Raw genomic sequence first — 19,114 nt, 5'->3', positions numbered from 1 at the left:
ATGTCACTCTCCAGGTCTTTATCTATACCCATGCAAAAAATCACGTCAATCCGTTGCACCGTTGCGACGGAATTGCGATTGAAGGACAAACCAACAAACAAACACACTTTCGCATTTATAATAAGGGTACCTACTGATCTTTATTTTGAAGAAAATCTTAGGTCTGCAATAAGTTTAAAAGGTGTGCACAGTACGCGGCCGAAAGTAATGTACATCGGCCTTTACGATGATATTTCAGCTTTGTAGAGCGTTGTCTCTGTCACTCATACCTATATTACGTTTTGTCAGTCTCAACGTTAGAGACAGTGCTTTACAAATCTGCTATCTCCTTTTAACGGTCGATGTACATTACTTTCGGCCGCGTACTGTAGAGAAGACCTATTCAATGACACCCCACACCATTAGACTGGGTAAAGTACACGACAGGTCGAGGAGCCAACGGGGTATGAGGCGAGGGGACGCCGCACACACCCGCACGTCTCCCGCGCTATCCCGCACCGGGTTAGCGTGGGGGCTGTGCGGGTGTCCGGGCGTCCCCAGCCTGATTGCCATCTCCACCTGTCGCATACTATACCTACCCCTAATTTTTTATTTTATTTTATTGACTACCGCTTGACTGCAATCAGACCTGTACCCGTAGTACAAGATTTTACGTCTCACCAAACCAAACCAAATTCGAGAGTCGAAATACTTCCGCGTTACAGTAAAATGGACCTAGAACAGCCTTGAATTGAAGTCAAATATTCAATGCCACTGATTTTAATTTCGCAATGTTTCCGCTTGGAGCGCTGGCTGTAGAAGTGTAGACAAACTTGAGCTTTAAAACAAGGCATTTAAGATCCAGTTTACTGTAACGCGGAAGTATTTCGACTCTCGAATTTGGTTTGGTTTGGTGAGACGTAAAATCTTGTACTACGGGTACTGCAAGCAAGTGATAATGGCCTATATGATAAATGCCTATTCATCCTTGACTTGTTTTTTTTTCAAGATTTTATTTTACCTATGTATTACCAAATTACAGTTTTCTAGTACTAAATGTTTTCTAAGTTAACCCACGGATGGACTGGTGGACAGACAGACAAACATGATGAAATTATGAGGGGTCCTTGTCAAAAATAAGTCAATTTGAGACACCTATTTAAATTAATAGGCATCGATAGGGTTCTTCCCTGAAAATGGATTTGGAATAAATGTTACATAACTTCATCTTAATTTTGATTAGGTAAGTAATGGATTGGAATACGTAATAACAATCCTACATTTATTTGTGCGTCACAGGAAGGAAAAATTTCACAGTCAATCAGCCATGATATTTTTGAGAACAATTTAGGTAGATTGTATTTATTTCAACGCCTACGTAAGATAAGACTACGCAGGCGTTCAAGTAAATAACCTATTTATACTGCAAAGATTACTTTTATATAATTTCTATAACAACATTGGTTGAGTAACCCGAAAAGTGGTTGGATAAAAATAAAATGACCTCCGTAGCGCAGTGTTGAGCTCTGTGGTCTTAGAAGTGGGAAGTTGAAGAATGACGCAGACATCCGCTGAGAAAGGATTTTTGAAAATTCAACTCCTAAGGGGGTAAAATAGGGGTTTGAAATGTGTGTAGTCCACGCGGATGAAGTTGCGGGAATAAGCTAGTTAGCAAACACTAAGTAAAAGTTTTAGGAAAGATTCTGTTAAAAAATATACCTAAAAGTTATTCCGTTTGGGAGAATTGTTTCCTTTGTTTTGTTAATGCCTGGAAGTGGATTAATTATACGAACCTATTACGAAACCAAGATCTTCGCTACACACCACTGCTCTCGAGATCTATTGTTTCAATTTATTTAGGTAAGAACTGCTTTTAAAGTCAGAATTTTTGCTAAAGTAAACAATTGTCATGGAAAAAACAATTAATTGTTGAGATTCATTGAGATTATAGCCGGCTTTTCTCAGTAGAAGCTGCTGTCCGAACCAGGCGGTCGCGGTGGTAGAGTCTTGATTTGTCATAAAAACCGGCCAAGTGCGAGTCAGACTCGCGCACTGAGGGTTCCGTACTCGGATATTCTTTCGACATTTTGCACGATAAATCTAAAACGATTATGCATAAAAGTACCTAAATAAAAATCTGTTTTAGAATATAAAGCCATTTCATATTATGTTACCCCACTAGGTATAGTTAATAGTTATCTTATTTTAAAAATTAAAAATACTAATTATTTTTTAATTAACTCATTTAAATTTTGGTTTTCGGATTTTTGCCTTTACTTGTGCTATAAGACCAACCTACCTGCCAAATTTCATGATTCTGTATAGATTTTTTGACAGACACGACAGACAGACAGACAGACAGACAAAGAAGTAAGGGTATAATAAGGGTTCCTTATTTTCTTTTGAGATACGGAACCCTAAAAATGTCATTATTAAAGACAAGATTGACAGGGTCCCCACTAGGAGGACAGAAGATAATAATTAAAACGAGTCGCAGGGAGACACTGGATTTCGGCGATGCAAAAACTGATTTGAATTTGAAAAACCACCATGGCGTATAGAAAAATCTTTACAAGTGTAGAAAAAAGTTTAGGAACTCCGATTTGAAACCCGCCTTGTTTTTGTTTTGAAAGTTCAACTAGCCGTATAACTACGTAAAGTCCTTTTCATGAAAGAAGTCCCCCAGACGCAGCGCTGTACTCGCGTGACATAATGGCATTGTAAACATTCTTTAAAATGCACTAAGCTAGTTAAAAACTCACAAAAAAGTACCACAACAAACGAACTTGATAACATCGACGAACGACAACATGGCCGACAATCACCGCCATCATAGTCCGCCGATATCATAGTTCCAACAATCACCGCGGGACTTCTTTCATGAAAAGGACTTTAGTATTCAGCATTAATTTCTCGTGTAATATCCGGATTCTCGATCCGAGCCGTAGCGCGTAGGCGTTACAGAAATAAATTGCACCTATTCACACCTAACCGTTTCCCCTCAGACGGCCATTTTACTGGGCACCCCTCGAAGTGCCGTGATCAAAATAACTGTACTACTTACTTAACTACTTTGAATGTTGGTGCCTACTTACTTTGGAGCTGTAGAAATCATCATCATCATCATCAACCGATAGACGTCCACTGCTGGACATAGGTCTCTTGTAGGGACTTCCACACGCCACGGTTTTCCTGAATGTCTAAATAAATTGCTCGAAACGGAAATTCTCTTAAGGGAAATGAAATAGAGGGAGACTGTGTAAATATTGGCTCGAGATCTTTTTAAAAACTCTTGAAAAATATTCAAAGTAAAAATATACTTTTTTTTAAAATTGCGATTCGTTTGATATCATCAGGGGCCGTACTACCACCGCTTAAAGTAATAATGTTTCAATATTGTTTTGACATTTTCATACAAGTTTTATATGAAAATGTCAAACAATACTGTACCCGTAGTACAAGATTTTACGTCTCACCAAACCAAACCAAATTCGAGAGTCGAAATACTTCGGCGTTACAGTAAAATGGACCTAAACAGCCTTGAATTGAAGTCAAATATTGAGGACGACAGGGTCTTCTCCGGTTGGCCGAAGGCCAAGCGGGGGTACGGGCCTCGAGGCAAAGTCAAATATTCAATGCCACTGATTTTAATTTCGCAATGTTTCCGCTTGGAGCGCTGGCTGTAGAAGTTTAGACAAACTTGAGCTTTAAAACAAGGTATTTAAAATCCAGTTTACTGTAACGCGGAAGTATTTCGACTCTCGAATTTGGTTTGGTTTGGTGAGACGTCAAATCTTGTACTACGGGTACTGATACAATGGTAGTAGGGCCCCTGTTCACCTAGCGCCACACCTTAATATTACGTGTAATGTATTTCCACACAATAAAAAAGGTTAGGTTATTTTGATCACGGCTCGTCGAGGGATGCTCAGTGAAATGAACGTCTAATGGGCTAAGAGCCAGCGCATGCCAGACCTCTGTTAATTTATAAAAGCTGAAAGTTTCTCTGCGTATTGTCTCCAACACAGGGAGGAACGTTTGTTTGGATGTCTGTTTGGATCATGGTGGCTTTGGGAGATAACAGGTAATAAAGGTGTAAAAAAACCTAACGTCAAAAGTCAAAAGTCAAATGATTTATTCAAAATAGGTAATAAATTACTCTTATTGATGGTCTGGTATGGTGTTAGATAAAAGTCAAATTATAAAGTCTGATTTTTTTATATTTTCTTCGGAATAGTATTAGAAATCACGTCATGCATAATATTCATGCGTGGTTATGGTTCATGCATGCTCGGTGGTTATCTATTACATGCGAATCTATAGCTACGAGTATATTCATGCAAATATTACGCCCATCAGCTGTTGCTGCGTTACGGCGTTATTGATGGACAAACGAATAACCAACAAACAAACACACTTTTGCATTTAAAATATTAAATGGATAGTGATAGGTAGTGATATATTGTACAGCTTTATCCGAAAAACCTCATCCCTATTCAGGCCCTTTCGAAAACATAAAATATTGCCGTGAAATATGATTACGGCACGGACGGCCGGTCGGTCGTTTGAGCGTTTTTATTTCACCGTTTGAAACGAGCGCAAATTTAATTGGTGTCTCGTTGACAAGGGTGCAGAAATAGCTCGCGACAACGCTTTACACCCTTACACCCTTATTTATTGGGTGGAACACCCTATTTTTTTACTTTATTCACTTCCAATAATCTTTTAATCGCCTTTGCCAGAGCTCGTTTGACAAACATGCTTGCTCCAACAAGAAATATTAAAATTCGTGTTAGGCAACAATTTGTTAGCAAGAATTTTTAATACAGACTTCAAAAAACCGGCCAAGTGCGAGTCGGACTCGCCATCTAGGTATATGTGATTTGATAAATCTATATATATAAAAGGAAAAGGTGACTGACTGACTGACTGACTGATCTAGCAACGCACAGCTCAAACTACTGGACGGATCGCGCTGAAATTCGGCATGCAGATAGCTATTATGACGTAGGCGTTCGCTAAGAACGGATTGCTTAAACACACAAACTCCGAAAAGTTACAGGTGCGTGCCCGGGATCGAACCGCCGACACCCCGAGTAGGAGGCGGACGTCTTAACTAAATTGTTTTGTACGTTCTCTTATTCTTTTAGTAGTCTTTGAAATTAAAGAGTAAAAAGTTATCTTTCTTCGAGAGTACCTAACCGCAAAACTTTACGAAACTTTGGTCCTTACCAGTTGTTGAACCGACGGACAGACAAATTAATCTTGCTAATCAAGTCCCCAGCGACTTGTCCCCAATCAAGTTTTATTTGCATAGATAAAACTGTGGTAGTTTTCTTGGTTAACATAATTTGCATTCAGGTTTTGTAGGTCAGAAAAGGAAGGACTTTTTTAATTAAGGGCCTCCTGTGAGTAACTTATGCGATGCGACGTCTATCATGCAATGTGTCTAGTTATCTTACATGAAGTAATAGTACATTACTGCACGAGACCGGGAAGTAAGCGGTTTCTGGTCGAGTGTGAGTTAGACGGCCGAGCCTTGGCGAGGACGTCTATAACACGAGGCCAGAAAGGCACTCCCTGTCGAGGCATGTATACAGGGCCGGCTTAAGCATATTCGGCGCTGGGGTGCGCAAGTTAGCTAGTAGGTAACTTGCTTAATCCATACTAATATTATAAATGCAAAAGTGTGTCTGTCTGTCTGTCTGCTAGTCTTTTCACGGCCCAACCGTTCAACCGATTTTGATGAAATTTGGTACAGAGTTAGCTACTATCCCGGGAAAGGACATAAGCTACCTTTAATCCCAGAAAATTAAAGAGTTCCCACAGGATTTAAAAAAACCTAAATTCACGCGGATGAAGATGCGGGCACCATCTAGTATAGTAATATTTTGTGGAATTTATTAATGCATAATAATGTAACCTATGTTTTAAAAACCAAATTGAAATAATTGGGCATCCAAACAATGTGAAATGGCCAACGACTGAAAAATAAATACAGGGAAATAAATCATTGTTGTGTTACAAAATCAAACATACCGAAATTAAAGTCCCAACATGCAAATAAAATGACTAGTCCGTTCGGTTGGGAGTTGTTCCTTTGCCATACAAATCCATCCAACAAAAGTTATACTTATTACTCGAATAGGTATAATAAGAATCATTCAGCAACACGTCGAAGAGATAACATAGTACGACTCTTGTCCAATACAAAAAATCTAACATTTTATTCGGTACTAGCTTATGCTCGCGACTTCGTCCGCGTGGACTGCACAAATTTCAAACCCCTATATTACTCCCCCAAGGGTTGAATTTTCGAAAATCCTTTCTTAGCGGGTGCCTACGTCATAATAGCTATCTGCATGCCAAATTTCAGTCGGATCCGCGTTGATAGGTCAGTCAGTCAGTCAGTCAGTCAGTCACCTTTTCCTTTTATATAATATATAGATTAAAGATTAAATTACGATTCAGTATAATATACACACTTACTAACAGTAGGGAGAATTGGTGAATGATCTGCCCCCTATAAATAAATAAAATAAAAATATTTAGTATCTTTCAAACCCGCAATGTATAGCGCACAAAACTCGGGTTAGTGCCCCGCCTACGACACGGTATTGACTCCGAGTGGCCGTTCGTTGATCTCTAGCGTCAGTAAGATGTTTTTTTGCAATACATCGTGTACTACTTTTACACAACATAGGTTTTTTTTTATTTATTTTTCGCGTTTATTTTTTGTGGTATCATACTAGTAATCATCAGTACCTACTATCACCTGTCTTCGTTTTTGCTAGCGACTCGACGACGCGTTCTGGTTCCATCCTGTATAATTTCACAATAAATAATAGTGAAGAGAACTTCTTGTATTATTGCTCTCAGCATTTTAACAGCATTTTTTCAGGTGTGTGTCCATGAGATCTTAGTTCGGGGAGAACCACTAGTATTATGCATGTGGATGTAATTATTGGAATCATCTGGTGACAGAAGGACTGGTTCATTTTCTGCGCAACGGATCAGCCTGGCTGTCCAGCGCGGAAGTACAGCCGGTATTCTTGGTACCATTCCACCATTGGATTTGTATAGTAACTAGATAAAGCTAGCTTTAAGTTTTATTATCGGATAAAATTCCCAAATTTTATGTAAACCTTTATTTGAATCGTACTACCTATAATAATCATTTTCCGAAGTTCCGGCTCAACGGAGAAAAGGTTACAAAACTCCCAACATTTTTCGTTCTAATGGGCCGGCACTTTGGCAGATGGGGACGTAGTTTATAACACGCAAAACGTAACAAGGGGGGAGGCCCCATTGTTACTTTTTAGGGTTCCGTACCTCAAAAGGAAAAAGGAACACTTATAGGGTCACTTCGTTGTCAGTCTGTCGTGAGTGTGTCAAATCAGGGGAATCAAAACCGACATAGGGTACTTTCAGTTGACTTGATCAACCCATCGCCGGCTCACTACAGAGCATGGGTGTCCTCTCAGACTGAGAAGGGTTTTGGCCAATGTCTACCACGCTGGCCATGTGCAGATTGGTAGACTTCACACACCTTTGAGAACATTATGGACAACTCTCAGGCATGCAGGTTTTCTCACGATGTTTTCCTTTGACTTAGAACCATGAAATTTGGCAAGTAAAGTAAAAAATCGGAAAACCGTGAATTTATGGTTCCATCACGAAAAAATTAAAATATTATGTGTTCCCAAAATAAAGTTTACTAAACCACATCAAGAAGGCGCTGCCATACGTTTTATCATACTGGTTCGAGATTTCTTGTACAATGGTGCGGAACCATTCGTGTGCGATATCGATTCATGCTTGACCGTGTAACGTTGCGACATCGTGATCAGCTAGCCTCGTCCCTCCCAAATCTCATTACTATACAATTTTCTCTTTTCACAGGTAACGCAGACGTCACCAGATTAGATTAGATAACCGAAGATGTACTCAGTAGAATCGCCGAGACATTCTTTGTGGAGGCACGAACTGAAATCATGAATGTCTAAATAAATTGCTCGAAACGGAAATTCTCTTAAGGGAAATGAAATAGAGGAAGACTGTGTAAATATTGGCTCGAGATCTTTTTAAAAACTCTTGAAAAATATTCAAAGTAAAAATATACTTAAGTGTTCAAACAGTGCGGTCGGAAGTTATGAATGAAATTAAAAATAATCGAGTTTTTTAAAGATCAATAAAGTGATTCGGGGAAAAGCGAATGCAAAAGTGCCCTAAAGAAAAAACAAATAAAAGTAACCCAATTAAAACTTTTGGCAAATTTAATAAATAAAGTATAACAAAGTGAGCTTACTACAATCTTTATTTAAGCTATGAATAAAGAAAATTAAAAACAGTGATATAAATAAAGTTAATGAAAAAGTAAAGAGTGACGCTCGTAAAAGTTTAAGTGAACGTGAAATAAAATTTAACGAAAAATTTAAAAGTGAGTGCTAAAAATTTAAACGCAGTAATAGTGAATAAAGAAAACTATAATAATGTTAGTGAAATTATAACAGTAGAAATTACTGTAGGTATTGTTTTGTGAAATTCAAGTCTCAGTGGTAGAAACAGTAGGTCGATTTCGTAAAACCTGCATCAATCATTATACAATCTCAAATTGTTCTGATTGGCTGAATTTGTGCGATTCTCGTTACAACAATGCATTGTAGCCAATAGTGAGCGAGCATCAACTAATCAGAGGTGATTGCGATCGTGACATTGTAGCTGTCATTCTCCCGCAATCGCGCAGCAGGTAGTGGTGTGAAAGATGTCAATTAAGTGAAAGTGTAAAGTAGGCATGGGGTGTCAGTTGGGGAAGCTGGCCGCTTCTGAGCGCAGGCCCACCACCCAGGCCAGCCTTGGCGATGGCCCTCCACCGGCCACGGACCCGAGGCTGCCGTTGACAGCGAAGCAGAAGTACTCCATGCTCGCCTCGTGGAAGGGCATCTCCAGGGCGATGGAGAAGACCGGCATCTGCATGTTTATAAAGTAAGTTTTTAGCTTATGTTACACTAGCTGATGCCCGCGACTTGGTACGCGTGGATTTAGGTTTTTGAAAATCCCGTGGGAAGTCTTTAACAAACAAACAAACTTTCACATTTATAGTAGGTATGGCTAGTGATAACTATTTTTCTGGCGTCATTCACTCAGGATGAAAACGGGACACTATTACTAATCCTCCACTATCTATCCGTCCATTTGTTTGTCTATGTGTCCGTGTCAGGGCTGTATCTTGTTAACTGTAATAGTTGAGGGCTGAAATTTTCACAGAATGCCGAATATTCTATTGCCGCTATAACAACAAATAATAACGGAATTGACCAATTTTTGTAAATATCAATTTTCACAGTATCCTGTGTGAGTGAATCTCGTTAACCTATGTACTTATGTTTAAATGGTCTGCTTTTGAAGCTAGTTTTACTAAAAAAGGAAATGTTTAACTAAGTATGATTTCATGTTAAGCCAATTAATAATTTTATCATTACCGATCGGAAGCTATATTGCCTCAGAAATTGTATACGAAAGGACACGAAAGTATTTACAAGTTACAACAAAGGAAAAAGTTTACCTCTAACAAAATATTGTATATCCACGCTTGGCATCGATTTTCTGCAGTCTGCCGACTACGGAGTCTCGGTTATGAATAGTAAATAGGTATTTCACAGAGTCGAGACAGGTCCTTGTGTTCTACAACTGACGTCTGACAAGCTAGTTCAGCATATTTTAAGATTGCGGACTACGAAATTACAAAGTTCTCACTTATTAGAATTATTACTTACTAAAGGGGTTTGAATATTTTATGGTATGGAGCTTGGTCAATATTAGCTCTTTTTAACAAACTAACAAAAAGGAGGCAGGTTATTAGTGCAATTTTGTTGCCGATGGTAAATCTACCTATAGTATTTATAAAAGGGAAAGCTAACTGACTGACTTACTGATCTATCAACGCACAGCTCAAACTACTGGACGGATCAGAACGAAAATTGGCATACAGATAGCTATTGTGACAAAGACGTCCGCTAAGAACGGATTTTTGAAAATTCAACCCCTGGCTGGGGGTAAAACACTCGGGCGAAGTCGCGTTAATAAGCTAGTCCTTTTATATTAGGTCAAACCATTTTCCAGTGTAACAAACGAATGGCTTTAATCCAATACATTAGTCGTATGGTTTACATTTACAACACCTGCCAAAAGATAGCTTCAACTCGTAATATTATTGTTCTATTGCAAATATTCAGATATCAATAATTCAGTTTGCGGTTTCGGGAATTGCACCACATTTAGCTCATGTGTTCCGGCGCCGATTTGTGGAAATATCTATTACTAGCTGATGCCCGACTGATGGAATTAGGTTTTTAACCAATCCACGCGAACGAAGTATCATCTAGTATTCTTCATAATAATGGAAATATACAAATTTAAAACACGTACCTACCTATCAAGTGACCTACTTGCATTATATTCTAAATAGGCACTACTAGTTAAATGGTAATTGAGTTCACATCCAGAGATACAAAATCGATAGTTGGTAATATTGCGAACTCTATCTGATATACCTCCCAGCTACCTACTTCGAAACTTAGACTAGATGCACTGAATTTAAATATGTACTACAAAAAGGTATAAGTACCGCAAATTGCTGTTGCGCTGGAACCATGTCTCATTAACATCGAAATGACGTCATTTTGACGTCAGCCGAAATAAAAATATACCATGAGCTCGAAACTTCAGTCTAGTGCTGACGTCACTAAACTGACTGACTGACTGACTAATCTATCAACGCACAGCTCAAACTACTGGACGGATCGAGCTGAAATTTGGCATGCGGCTATATAGCATTTATGATGTAGGCATCCGCTAAGAAAGGATTTTTGAAAATTCGTGTAAAGGTTTTGAAATTTGTGTAGTCCACGCGGACGAAGTCGCGAGCATAAGCTAGTAAGTATATATATTTCGTGGGGGGTTTCCCAACGCTGCGCTTTCAGCTACGAAGTCGCTATTCTAGCACCTTGGGACCCCACGTCCCCACTAGGTAGAAGGACGACATTAAGCGAGTCGCAGGAAGCCGCTGGATTCAGGCGGCACGGCTCAAGACCGTAATGAGCGGAAGTCCCTACAAGAGACTATATCCAGCAGTGGACGTCTTTTATTTATTTATTCACATACAAGTTAGCCCTTGACTGCAATCTCACCTGGTAGTAATTGATGATTCGGTGAATATAGGTAGAAAAAACAACTGCTCCTTTTTGAAAGTCGGTTAAAAAAGTAGCCTTTGTTACTCCTTGTTAATCCTCTACTTGTCTGTGAAAGTCTCGTCAAAATAGGTTCAGCCATTCCGGAGATTAGCCCGGTCAAACAGACAGACAGACAGACAAAATTTTTAAAAACGTGTGATTCAGTTATGGTACAGTTCAAATAACCATATAAACCTAATCATCATCAGCCTGTGGATGTCCACTGTTGGACATAGGCCTTCCTTAAAGAGCGCCACCACACCCGGTCCTCAGCCTTCCTCATCCAGCCACTTCCCGCCAGCATATGAGCCTAATATGAGGTAGTTATTTTGATATTACAGACATACACTTCAATTTTATTGATTAGTATAGATATATAGATGTACCGTTAAAAGGAAAATATGCAAACAGTAAGAGTTGCGTAACTTTTCTCCGAACACAAAACTTCGGATCCATTGAGTACCTGAAAAACGAAAAAAGAAAAAAATATCATCTAAGTTAGGAAAGTCTGTTATTGCCAATTATCTGGCATGACTTCCCTTTCGCGAGTATTTTATCTTTTAAAAAGTTTAGGATTTCTAAATAGAATGATTTTATTTTTTCATTTTCTGCTTATTATTCCAAGCTCGCCAAAGAATATTTTACTTTTACTTTATTTACAGTTAGAAATTATGAATTCCTAAATTATTATCTCTGCTGAGAATTAGAAGAAAGAACATTAGGGAGTCAGGTTGTGAACTTAAAAACTTTATAAGATGAATCTTATTTTAACAAAAAAGCCGGCCAAGTGCGAGTCAGGCTCGCGCAATGAGGGTTCCGTACTACAGTCGTATTTTTTCGACATTTTGCACGATAATTCAAAAACTATGATACATAAAAATAAATAAAAATCTGTTTTAGAATGCACAGTTGAAGACCTTTCATATGATACCCCACTTGATATAGTTATCTTACTTAGAAAGTTGAAAATAGTAATTATTAGTTCCTGACCACAATTTTTTTTTGTGTGATCTAGCCCTAAATTCGCGGTTTTCAGATTTTTCCCCAAATGTCAGCTATAAGATGTACCTACCTGCCAAATTTCATGATTCTAGGTCAACGGGAAGTACCCTGTAGGTTTCTTGACAGACTGACGGACAGACAGACAGACAACAAAGTGATCCTATAAGGGTTCCGTTTTTCCTTTTGAGGTACGGAACCCTAAAAAGCATAAAAAGTGTTGAATGCTCAATGCCTATCTCAGTACGGTGACCTAGTTCTCGTTCCCGATGACCCACAAACCTATATACCCAGCATATTGGTGCCTTTCACTCGACTGAGTGCTTTGCAGCGGTAACATTGCTGGTAGAATGTTACAACATAGGTAGATGATTTTTTTTTTAAAGAATATTAGCCATGTTAAATGACTAATATTCCCCTTTCCTCTCCAACTAAGCGTCTAGCTTGTGGTAGGAGTAGGTACGACAATAGTGCAACGGGTGGGGTTTAAACCGTCGACCTTTCGGTTTTCAGTCCACTCCTTTACCCGTTGAGCTATTGAGGCTCTTTACTCCATGTATTAATACATAATCTAAATATATAAAAGGAAAATGTGACTGACTGACTTATCTATCAACGCACAGCTCATAGTACTGAACGGATTGAGCTATTATGACGTAGGCATCCGCTAAGAAAGGATTTTTGAAAATTCAATCCCTAATGGGGTGAAATAGGGGTTTGAAAGTGTAGTCCACGCGGACGAAGTCGCGAGCATAAGATAGTCTATAAATAATCTGCGTTATCCCAAGAAAAGTAAATTCCATTTATGTTTCTTTAATGTTAATGTTGATGAAATAACTAATACGTTAATCGTATAGGTATTGTGTGCACTAACGTGTAATTAACACCAACAATGAATCCAAACCAAACATTTGGCCAGCCACTTTGCAAATGACCGGATCGCAAAATAACAGACGAACGGAGCGATATTTCCGAGTGAATGAATCAACGACGTAACTACCTCATTCGATCGGCATACGGGGATTTCGACATCGTATAATTTGTATATTGCTGTAATACAACAGATACGACTATCGACAAAAATACATAAATAGGATATACACTATTATATCCACGGAAAGAAGTTAGTATAGCGCTCTCTCTGTTACGTAATCCCATAAAAATTACACGGGGTGTCATACTATATACGGGGTTTTATAATTGCTGTTGTAATCTAATGTGGTTCCTGTTGGTTGGGCTAGTTGATGTTGTAATAATTAGGTATTGGTTGGTCTGGGATCGGTATGGGGATGGAGGAGTCGAACTAGGTAGGGACCTAGGTAGGGTTAGTTAGGGTTGTCTAGTCATAGAAGACGTTGTTGTCATGGCTCATAAATGAGGGTTGCGATAGTTATTGTAGAGGGTAGTTTGTGTTGTCTCTCGTAGTGCTAGAATATTGTTGCGCCCACAAAGGCTCGGTTAATCTATAGGTTGTAATCTTGACTTATCGGTTTTAATAATCATCAATCATCATCATAAATTATGAAGGCGGCAATCAGCTCCTGCCTCCATGTACATAACACGACGACGACTTGAAAGTACCTACATGAATATAAAGTAGTTTAATTGGATTTGAATTTTTTTTTTTTTAATTCAGATACAAGTTAGCCCTTGACTGCAATCTCACCTGATGGTAAGTGATAATGCAGTCTAAGATGATAGCGGGCTAACCTGGAAGGGATATGGCAGTTTTTATTAAACCCGTACCCCTTTGGTTTCTACACGGCATCGTACCGGAACGCTAAATCGCTTGGCGGCACGGCTTTGCCGGTAGGGTGGTAACTAGCCACGGCCGAAGCCTCCCACCAGACCAGACCAGAAATTTAGAAATTATAAAATTCCAAACCCCTGCCAGGAATCGAACCCGGGACCTCCCGCTAATAAGACCACAGCGCTCACGACTGCGCCAGGGAGGTCGTATGACAAATGTACCCACTCAAAGTAATGCTAAGTGCATAAAACATCGCCTCATTTTAAAAAGCGCTCAATTAAAAATGGAGAGCGCAGAATACCTGGTATTCTGTACAAAGCTTTATTGCGATCTAGGTACTTGTTAGTGGACTAGAACAACAATGGTTCAGGTAGGTAATTGTGGGACTAGATACTTAAAATATTAAATCAACACAATATTGCGTCAATATCAGAGGCGGATTAAATGTCTAGAGCACCCTAGGCAAGCACCGCATACGCGCCCCTTTAACAGCCATATCAAAAAATTACTAACTAATTTCAAAAGAACGAGGATAGCTGGTAGGTATTTATGTGAACGAGTGAAAGACATCACGTCATGACACTTTGCTAAAGGTATTAAAGAAGAACCAGTTCCGGTTAGTCCAAGATAATATTAGTAGGGATAATTAGGTAGGCCAGCGTGCACCCCGCGAGAAAATTTTGTCTACGCATTATCTCGTGTTTCTTCATACAAATAAGACCAGTAAATGAGTAGACAAAATTTTCTCGTGGTGTGCATGTTAGGCGTGCAGGTAATGGAACTCTACATAATCACGCGCGCCCCTTCGTTACCTCGCGTCCCTAGGCACGTGCCTATTTTGCCTTAGGGATAATCCGCCTCTGTAATCCGCCTATAGTAATTCTGGTGCATTTTATATTGACTCAATATAAAATGCACTAGAATTACTGTAGGGTTTTTGTGATTCATTGTGGGACTACTTTAAATTCAACTTATTTATATTAGTATTTCACCCCTTTAGGTGTTGAATTTTCAAAATTCCATTCTTAGCGGTTGTCACGTCCAGTAGTTTAGGCTGTGTGTTGATAGATAAGTCAGTAAGTCGGTCATCTTTTCCTTTTATATATTTAGTTGTTATTCTAAGATATTTAGATAATGATAAATGTCCTCCCGACCGAATTTAAGCCACGGGCCACGGTCAGAAAAGGAAAATGCCACTAACGGACTGTCAGTCGCATTTTTAACCGAATTCAAAAAAAGGAGGAGGTTCTCAATTTGTCGGAATCTTTTTTTATTTTATTTTTTATCCTTTTATATGATTCCAAGTTGCCTGGTCACCCGCTAGCTAATAATATCGTCTCCGGCCGGCTCCCGGGAACTGGGGCGGAAACAAAACAGCCCGGATTTCAATTGTACTATTATAGAATAAGTGGAAAAGTATAATTTATAAACGGGGTGGGTCGCTAGCCACCCCGTCTTGTAAGCGTAGGTAACATAACATGTTACCTATTCTGAATAAATAATTTGACTTTGACTTTAACTTATGCAGGGTCAATCCGAAATAGAGTTAGGTATATGTTCTCACAGACAAAACAGTGAGATTCAGTTTCAAATTATTAACACAGACACAAATTCCCAAATTAATCCAGCTGGAAATCGAACCTTGGACCTCTCACTTACGAAACAAACGCGCCAGGGCGATTTTACTTAAGATAGCGCTATCAAAATAACACAACAGTATGTACAAGGGTCTAATTACTTCCGCAGAGTTCCCGTCACACTAATTTTCCTGACAGTGAGAATAATAATTATTATTATACTTGCAAGGTCCGGATGTACGATCTGTTGAATTTTATATTCTAATAGCGACCCGCCCCGGCTTCGCATGGGTGCAAAGCAACGTAGATACTAATGTGGTGTCATTATTGAGGTGTCATTGCCTCGGAAACTCTCAAATGAGACGATTTTGTTCCGATCTAATTCACATTATTTCAATTTCTCTAGGGATCTCTATTTTTTTGAGAATTAAACTATAGCTATAAACCTTCCTCTTGAATCGCTCTTACTATTGGTGAAAACCGCATTAAAATCCGTTGCGTAGTTTAAAAGATCTACGCGTTCATACATACAGACAGACAGCGGGAAGCGACTTTATTTTATACTATGTAGAGATACTAGCTGATGCCCGCGACTCGTACCCGTGGATTTAGTTTTGGAAAATATTCCGTGGGAATTCTTTGATTTTCCGGGATAAAATATTAGCTTATGTCACTTTCCAGGTCTGAAACGATACCCATGCAAAAATCACGTCGATCCGTTGCTCCGTTACGACGTGATTGAAGGACAAACCAACAAACAAACACACTTTCGCATTTATAATATGGGTAGTGACTAGTAATATACAGTACCTACTGGCTTTTTCCCGCGACTTCGGCGACCTCCGTGGCACAGTTCATCACTACCCATATGTAGAAATGAAGAAGTAATGAAGTAAATATGTATAAATAAAATAAAGTAAATGAAGAAGTGTTTGTTTGTTGACTTTTCCTTTAATCACGCCGCAACAGCAACGGATCGGCGTGATTTTTTGCATAGTTATAGGGTTTTTTTTAATTTATAAACTAGCCCTTCGCTGCAATTAGACATGCTGGCAAGTGATAAAAACCTGGAGAGTGACATAGGCTAGTTTTTATCCCGGAAAAACAAAGTTCCCACGGAATATTTTCCAAAACTAAATCCACGCGAACGATCGCGTGGATTTAGTCGCGGACATCATCTAGTTTAATAATTATCTATATATATAAAAGGAAAAGGTGACTAACTGACTGACTGACTGAATGACTGACTGACTGACTGATCTATCAACGCACAGCTCAAACTACTGGACGGATCGGGCTGAAATTTGGCATGCAGATAGCTATTATGACGTAGGCATCCGCTAAGAAAGGATTTTTGAAAATTCAACTCCTAAGAGGGTGAAATAGGGTTTTGAAATTTTGTAGTCCACGCGGACGAAGTCGCGAGCATAAGCTAGTATAGATATAGGCCTACAGAAGGTTTCTGTAAAATTCTCTAATTTTCCTGAAAGGAACAATTATTACTCGCAAGGCCGGATGTACAGTCCGCGACAGGCTGAGATGGCAATCGGGGTATGGAGCGGGGAGACGCCTCGCACACCCGCACGTCACCCGCGCTATGCCGCATCGGGTCAGCGCGAGGCTGTGCGGGTGTGGGGCGTTCCCTCCCCGATTGCCATTTCAAACTGTCGCGTACTGTTCTGTTGAATTTTGTATTCAATATTAATATTTCTCAAACCCGGAAACCGCCGCATCTCAGCCGCGACACAGTCTAATTGCGACGAGAATTAATTATTTTCATTCAGTTTCAGAAGTCATTAAAATTGTGAAATTCCTACGTTACAAGTTATATTATTATCACATAACGTAGTAAGTATTTATGGTATGGTATCCATACCATAAATGCGAAAACGCTCACTAAGAAAGGATTTTGGAAATTCAAAGGGGTTAATTAATTAATAGGAAATGAAAGATTTTATGAAAGTCCGTCGTTTTCCAAGTTATATCTATGAATATTAGTATTCTGGGCTTTTGGGCAAAAATGAGGTATGTAGGTAGAGATGGCAATCGGGGTATGAGGCAGGGGGAGTGACTACAGTCAAGGGCTAACTTGTATCTGAATAAAAAATAAAAAAAACTTGCCTATCTATTTCAGGATTTTTCGGAAATCCACACACTCACCGATTTTCACAGTTTTCCACTCAAGCGAATCTAGTTCCATATAATTTTAATACAAAATCCATCTATATAAATGACAAGATATGCCCAAGCGAACAAAAATTTTCACGGTTTTAGAACTAAATAAATCAACGCCACCTCTTAGATACTTATGAACGACCCGTTTGAAATCCAGACGTCACTGAGGTTGCATTAGTGCTATTAGCACCAATGAGTCGGTGCCATTTTGTTTGTTCAATGGCCCAGTCCATACGAAGTAATATATGTATATAAGTTAATGACAAAATCTAAGATAATTTTGATCTCTTTAGTACCTAATATAAGTCGCAAATTGGTACGCGTGACACGACCGTCACGTTTACATGGAATCGCTATTAGCACCTATAAATCTTCATAAACAGCTAAAGTGGTATTCATTTACATATTTCATGTGCTATGACAAAAGACAGAATCTAAATCGAAATATATAAAAGGAAAAGGTGTCTAACTGACTGACTGAATGACTGATCTATCAACGATCTTTACCACCAGAGGGCGAGGAAGGTCACCTACGTAGTATTTCGTTAAACTGTGCCTACGCGATGGACCGATCAAAGTGGGCGGTCCCGTGCACGAATGTACTAGATTATCGGCCAGCAGGGAGAAGTGGCGTATGCTCGTGAGGCGTATAACATCTGCCCCCAAAAACGCCACTTCGTGATGACCACGACCGCTCTACCAAGAGTGCTACAACGAAGAAGAAGAATACTTTGGAAGGGCCTGGAGGAAGCCTATGTCTAATTTAATGGACGCTAAGTTAATAGACCTCCGTTTACCAAAAATAAAATGAGGGAATACCAAACATTGCTTCGCCATTATCGTTCTTAGACTTAGCGTGTGTCGTAAAATGATCGTAAAGCTAGTAACGGTACATTTTACGCACGCTTTTATACGTTTTAATGGGACATGACGTCACTTCCCCATAGCGTAGCCGTAGAACTATAGTGTTGCCTTTTTTGTCATACTTATGTGCTGCTCTGTATTATGCATAGTTTTGTATAAAAGTCATCTCATATTAATATTACTAAGTAGGTAGATGATGCGTCCAACTTCGTCCGCATGGATTTAGATTTTTTTTAATTCTGTGGATATTATGGGATAAAAACCCAAATCAATGTATTTCTGAATAGTGTCAAATGGTTAAGAAGATCGTTGTTTAAAGGTAACAGATAAGATAGACAAATAGACACACTTTCGCATTTATATTTTTAGTCATAAATTAAAAAAAATGGTTGCAAGGTTTTGTGTTTTTAGGATTAGCAGTCGGGTTTTAGTGCTGTTTGACTTTTTCTTGTTATCGATAAAATTGTATCGAATTGGTGTACATCCCTACCGAAAGTCAATTTAGCGAGAGCTTGTAATGGGATTGGAAACATTCGCTA

The 19,114-nt window shown here is 39.0% G+C and overlaps 1 protein-coding gene across 1 annotated transcript in view; it reads left to right on the top strand.

The window, feature by feature from the left end:
* Positions 1 to 8,773: 8,773 nt before the first annotated feature.
* Positions 8,774 to 19,114, top strand: part of LOC117989520 (neuroglobin-like) — a 46,233-nt gene continuing 35,892 nt past the window's right edge. The window contains exon 1 of the mRNA XM_034976895.2: positions 8,774 to 8,964. Within this exon, the coding sequence (XP_034832786.1) occupies positions 8,774 to 8,964 (191 nt within the window). The remainder of the gene's footprint in view (positions 8,965 to 19,114) is intronic.

The sequence above is a fragment of the Maniola hyperantus genome, chromosome 16 (genome assembly GCF_902806685.2).
Source record: "Maniola hyperantus chromosome 16, iAphHyp1.2, whole genome shotgun sequence".
Classification (NCBI taxonomy): Eukaryota; Metazoa; Arthropoda; class Insecta; order Lepidoptera; family Nymphalidae; genus Maniola; species Maniola hyperantus.
Note: the sequence above shows the minus strand (reverse complement) of the source record. Positions and strands in the feature narration are given on the sequence as shown.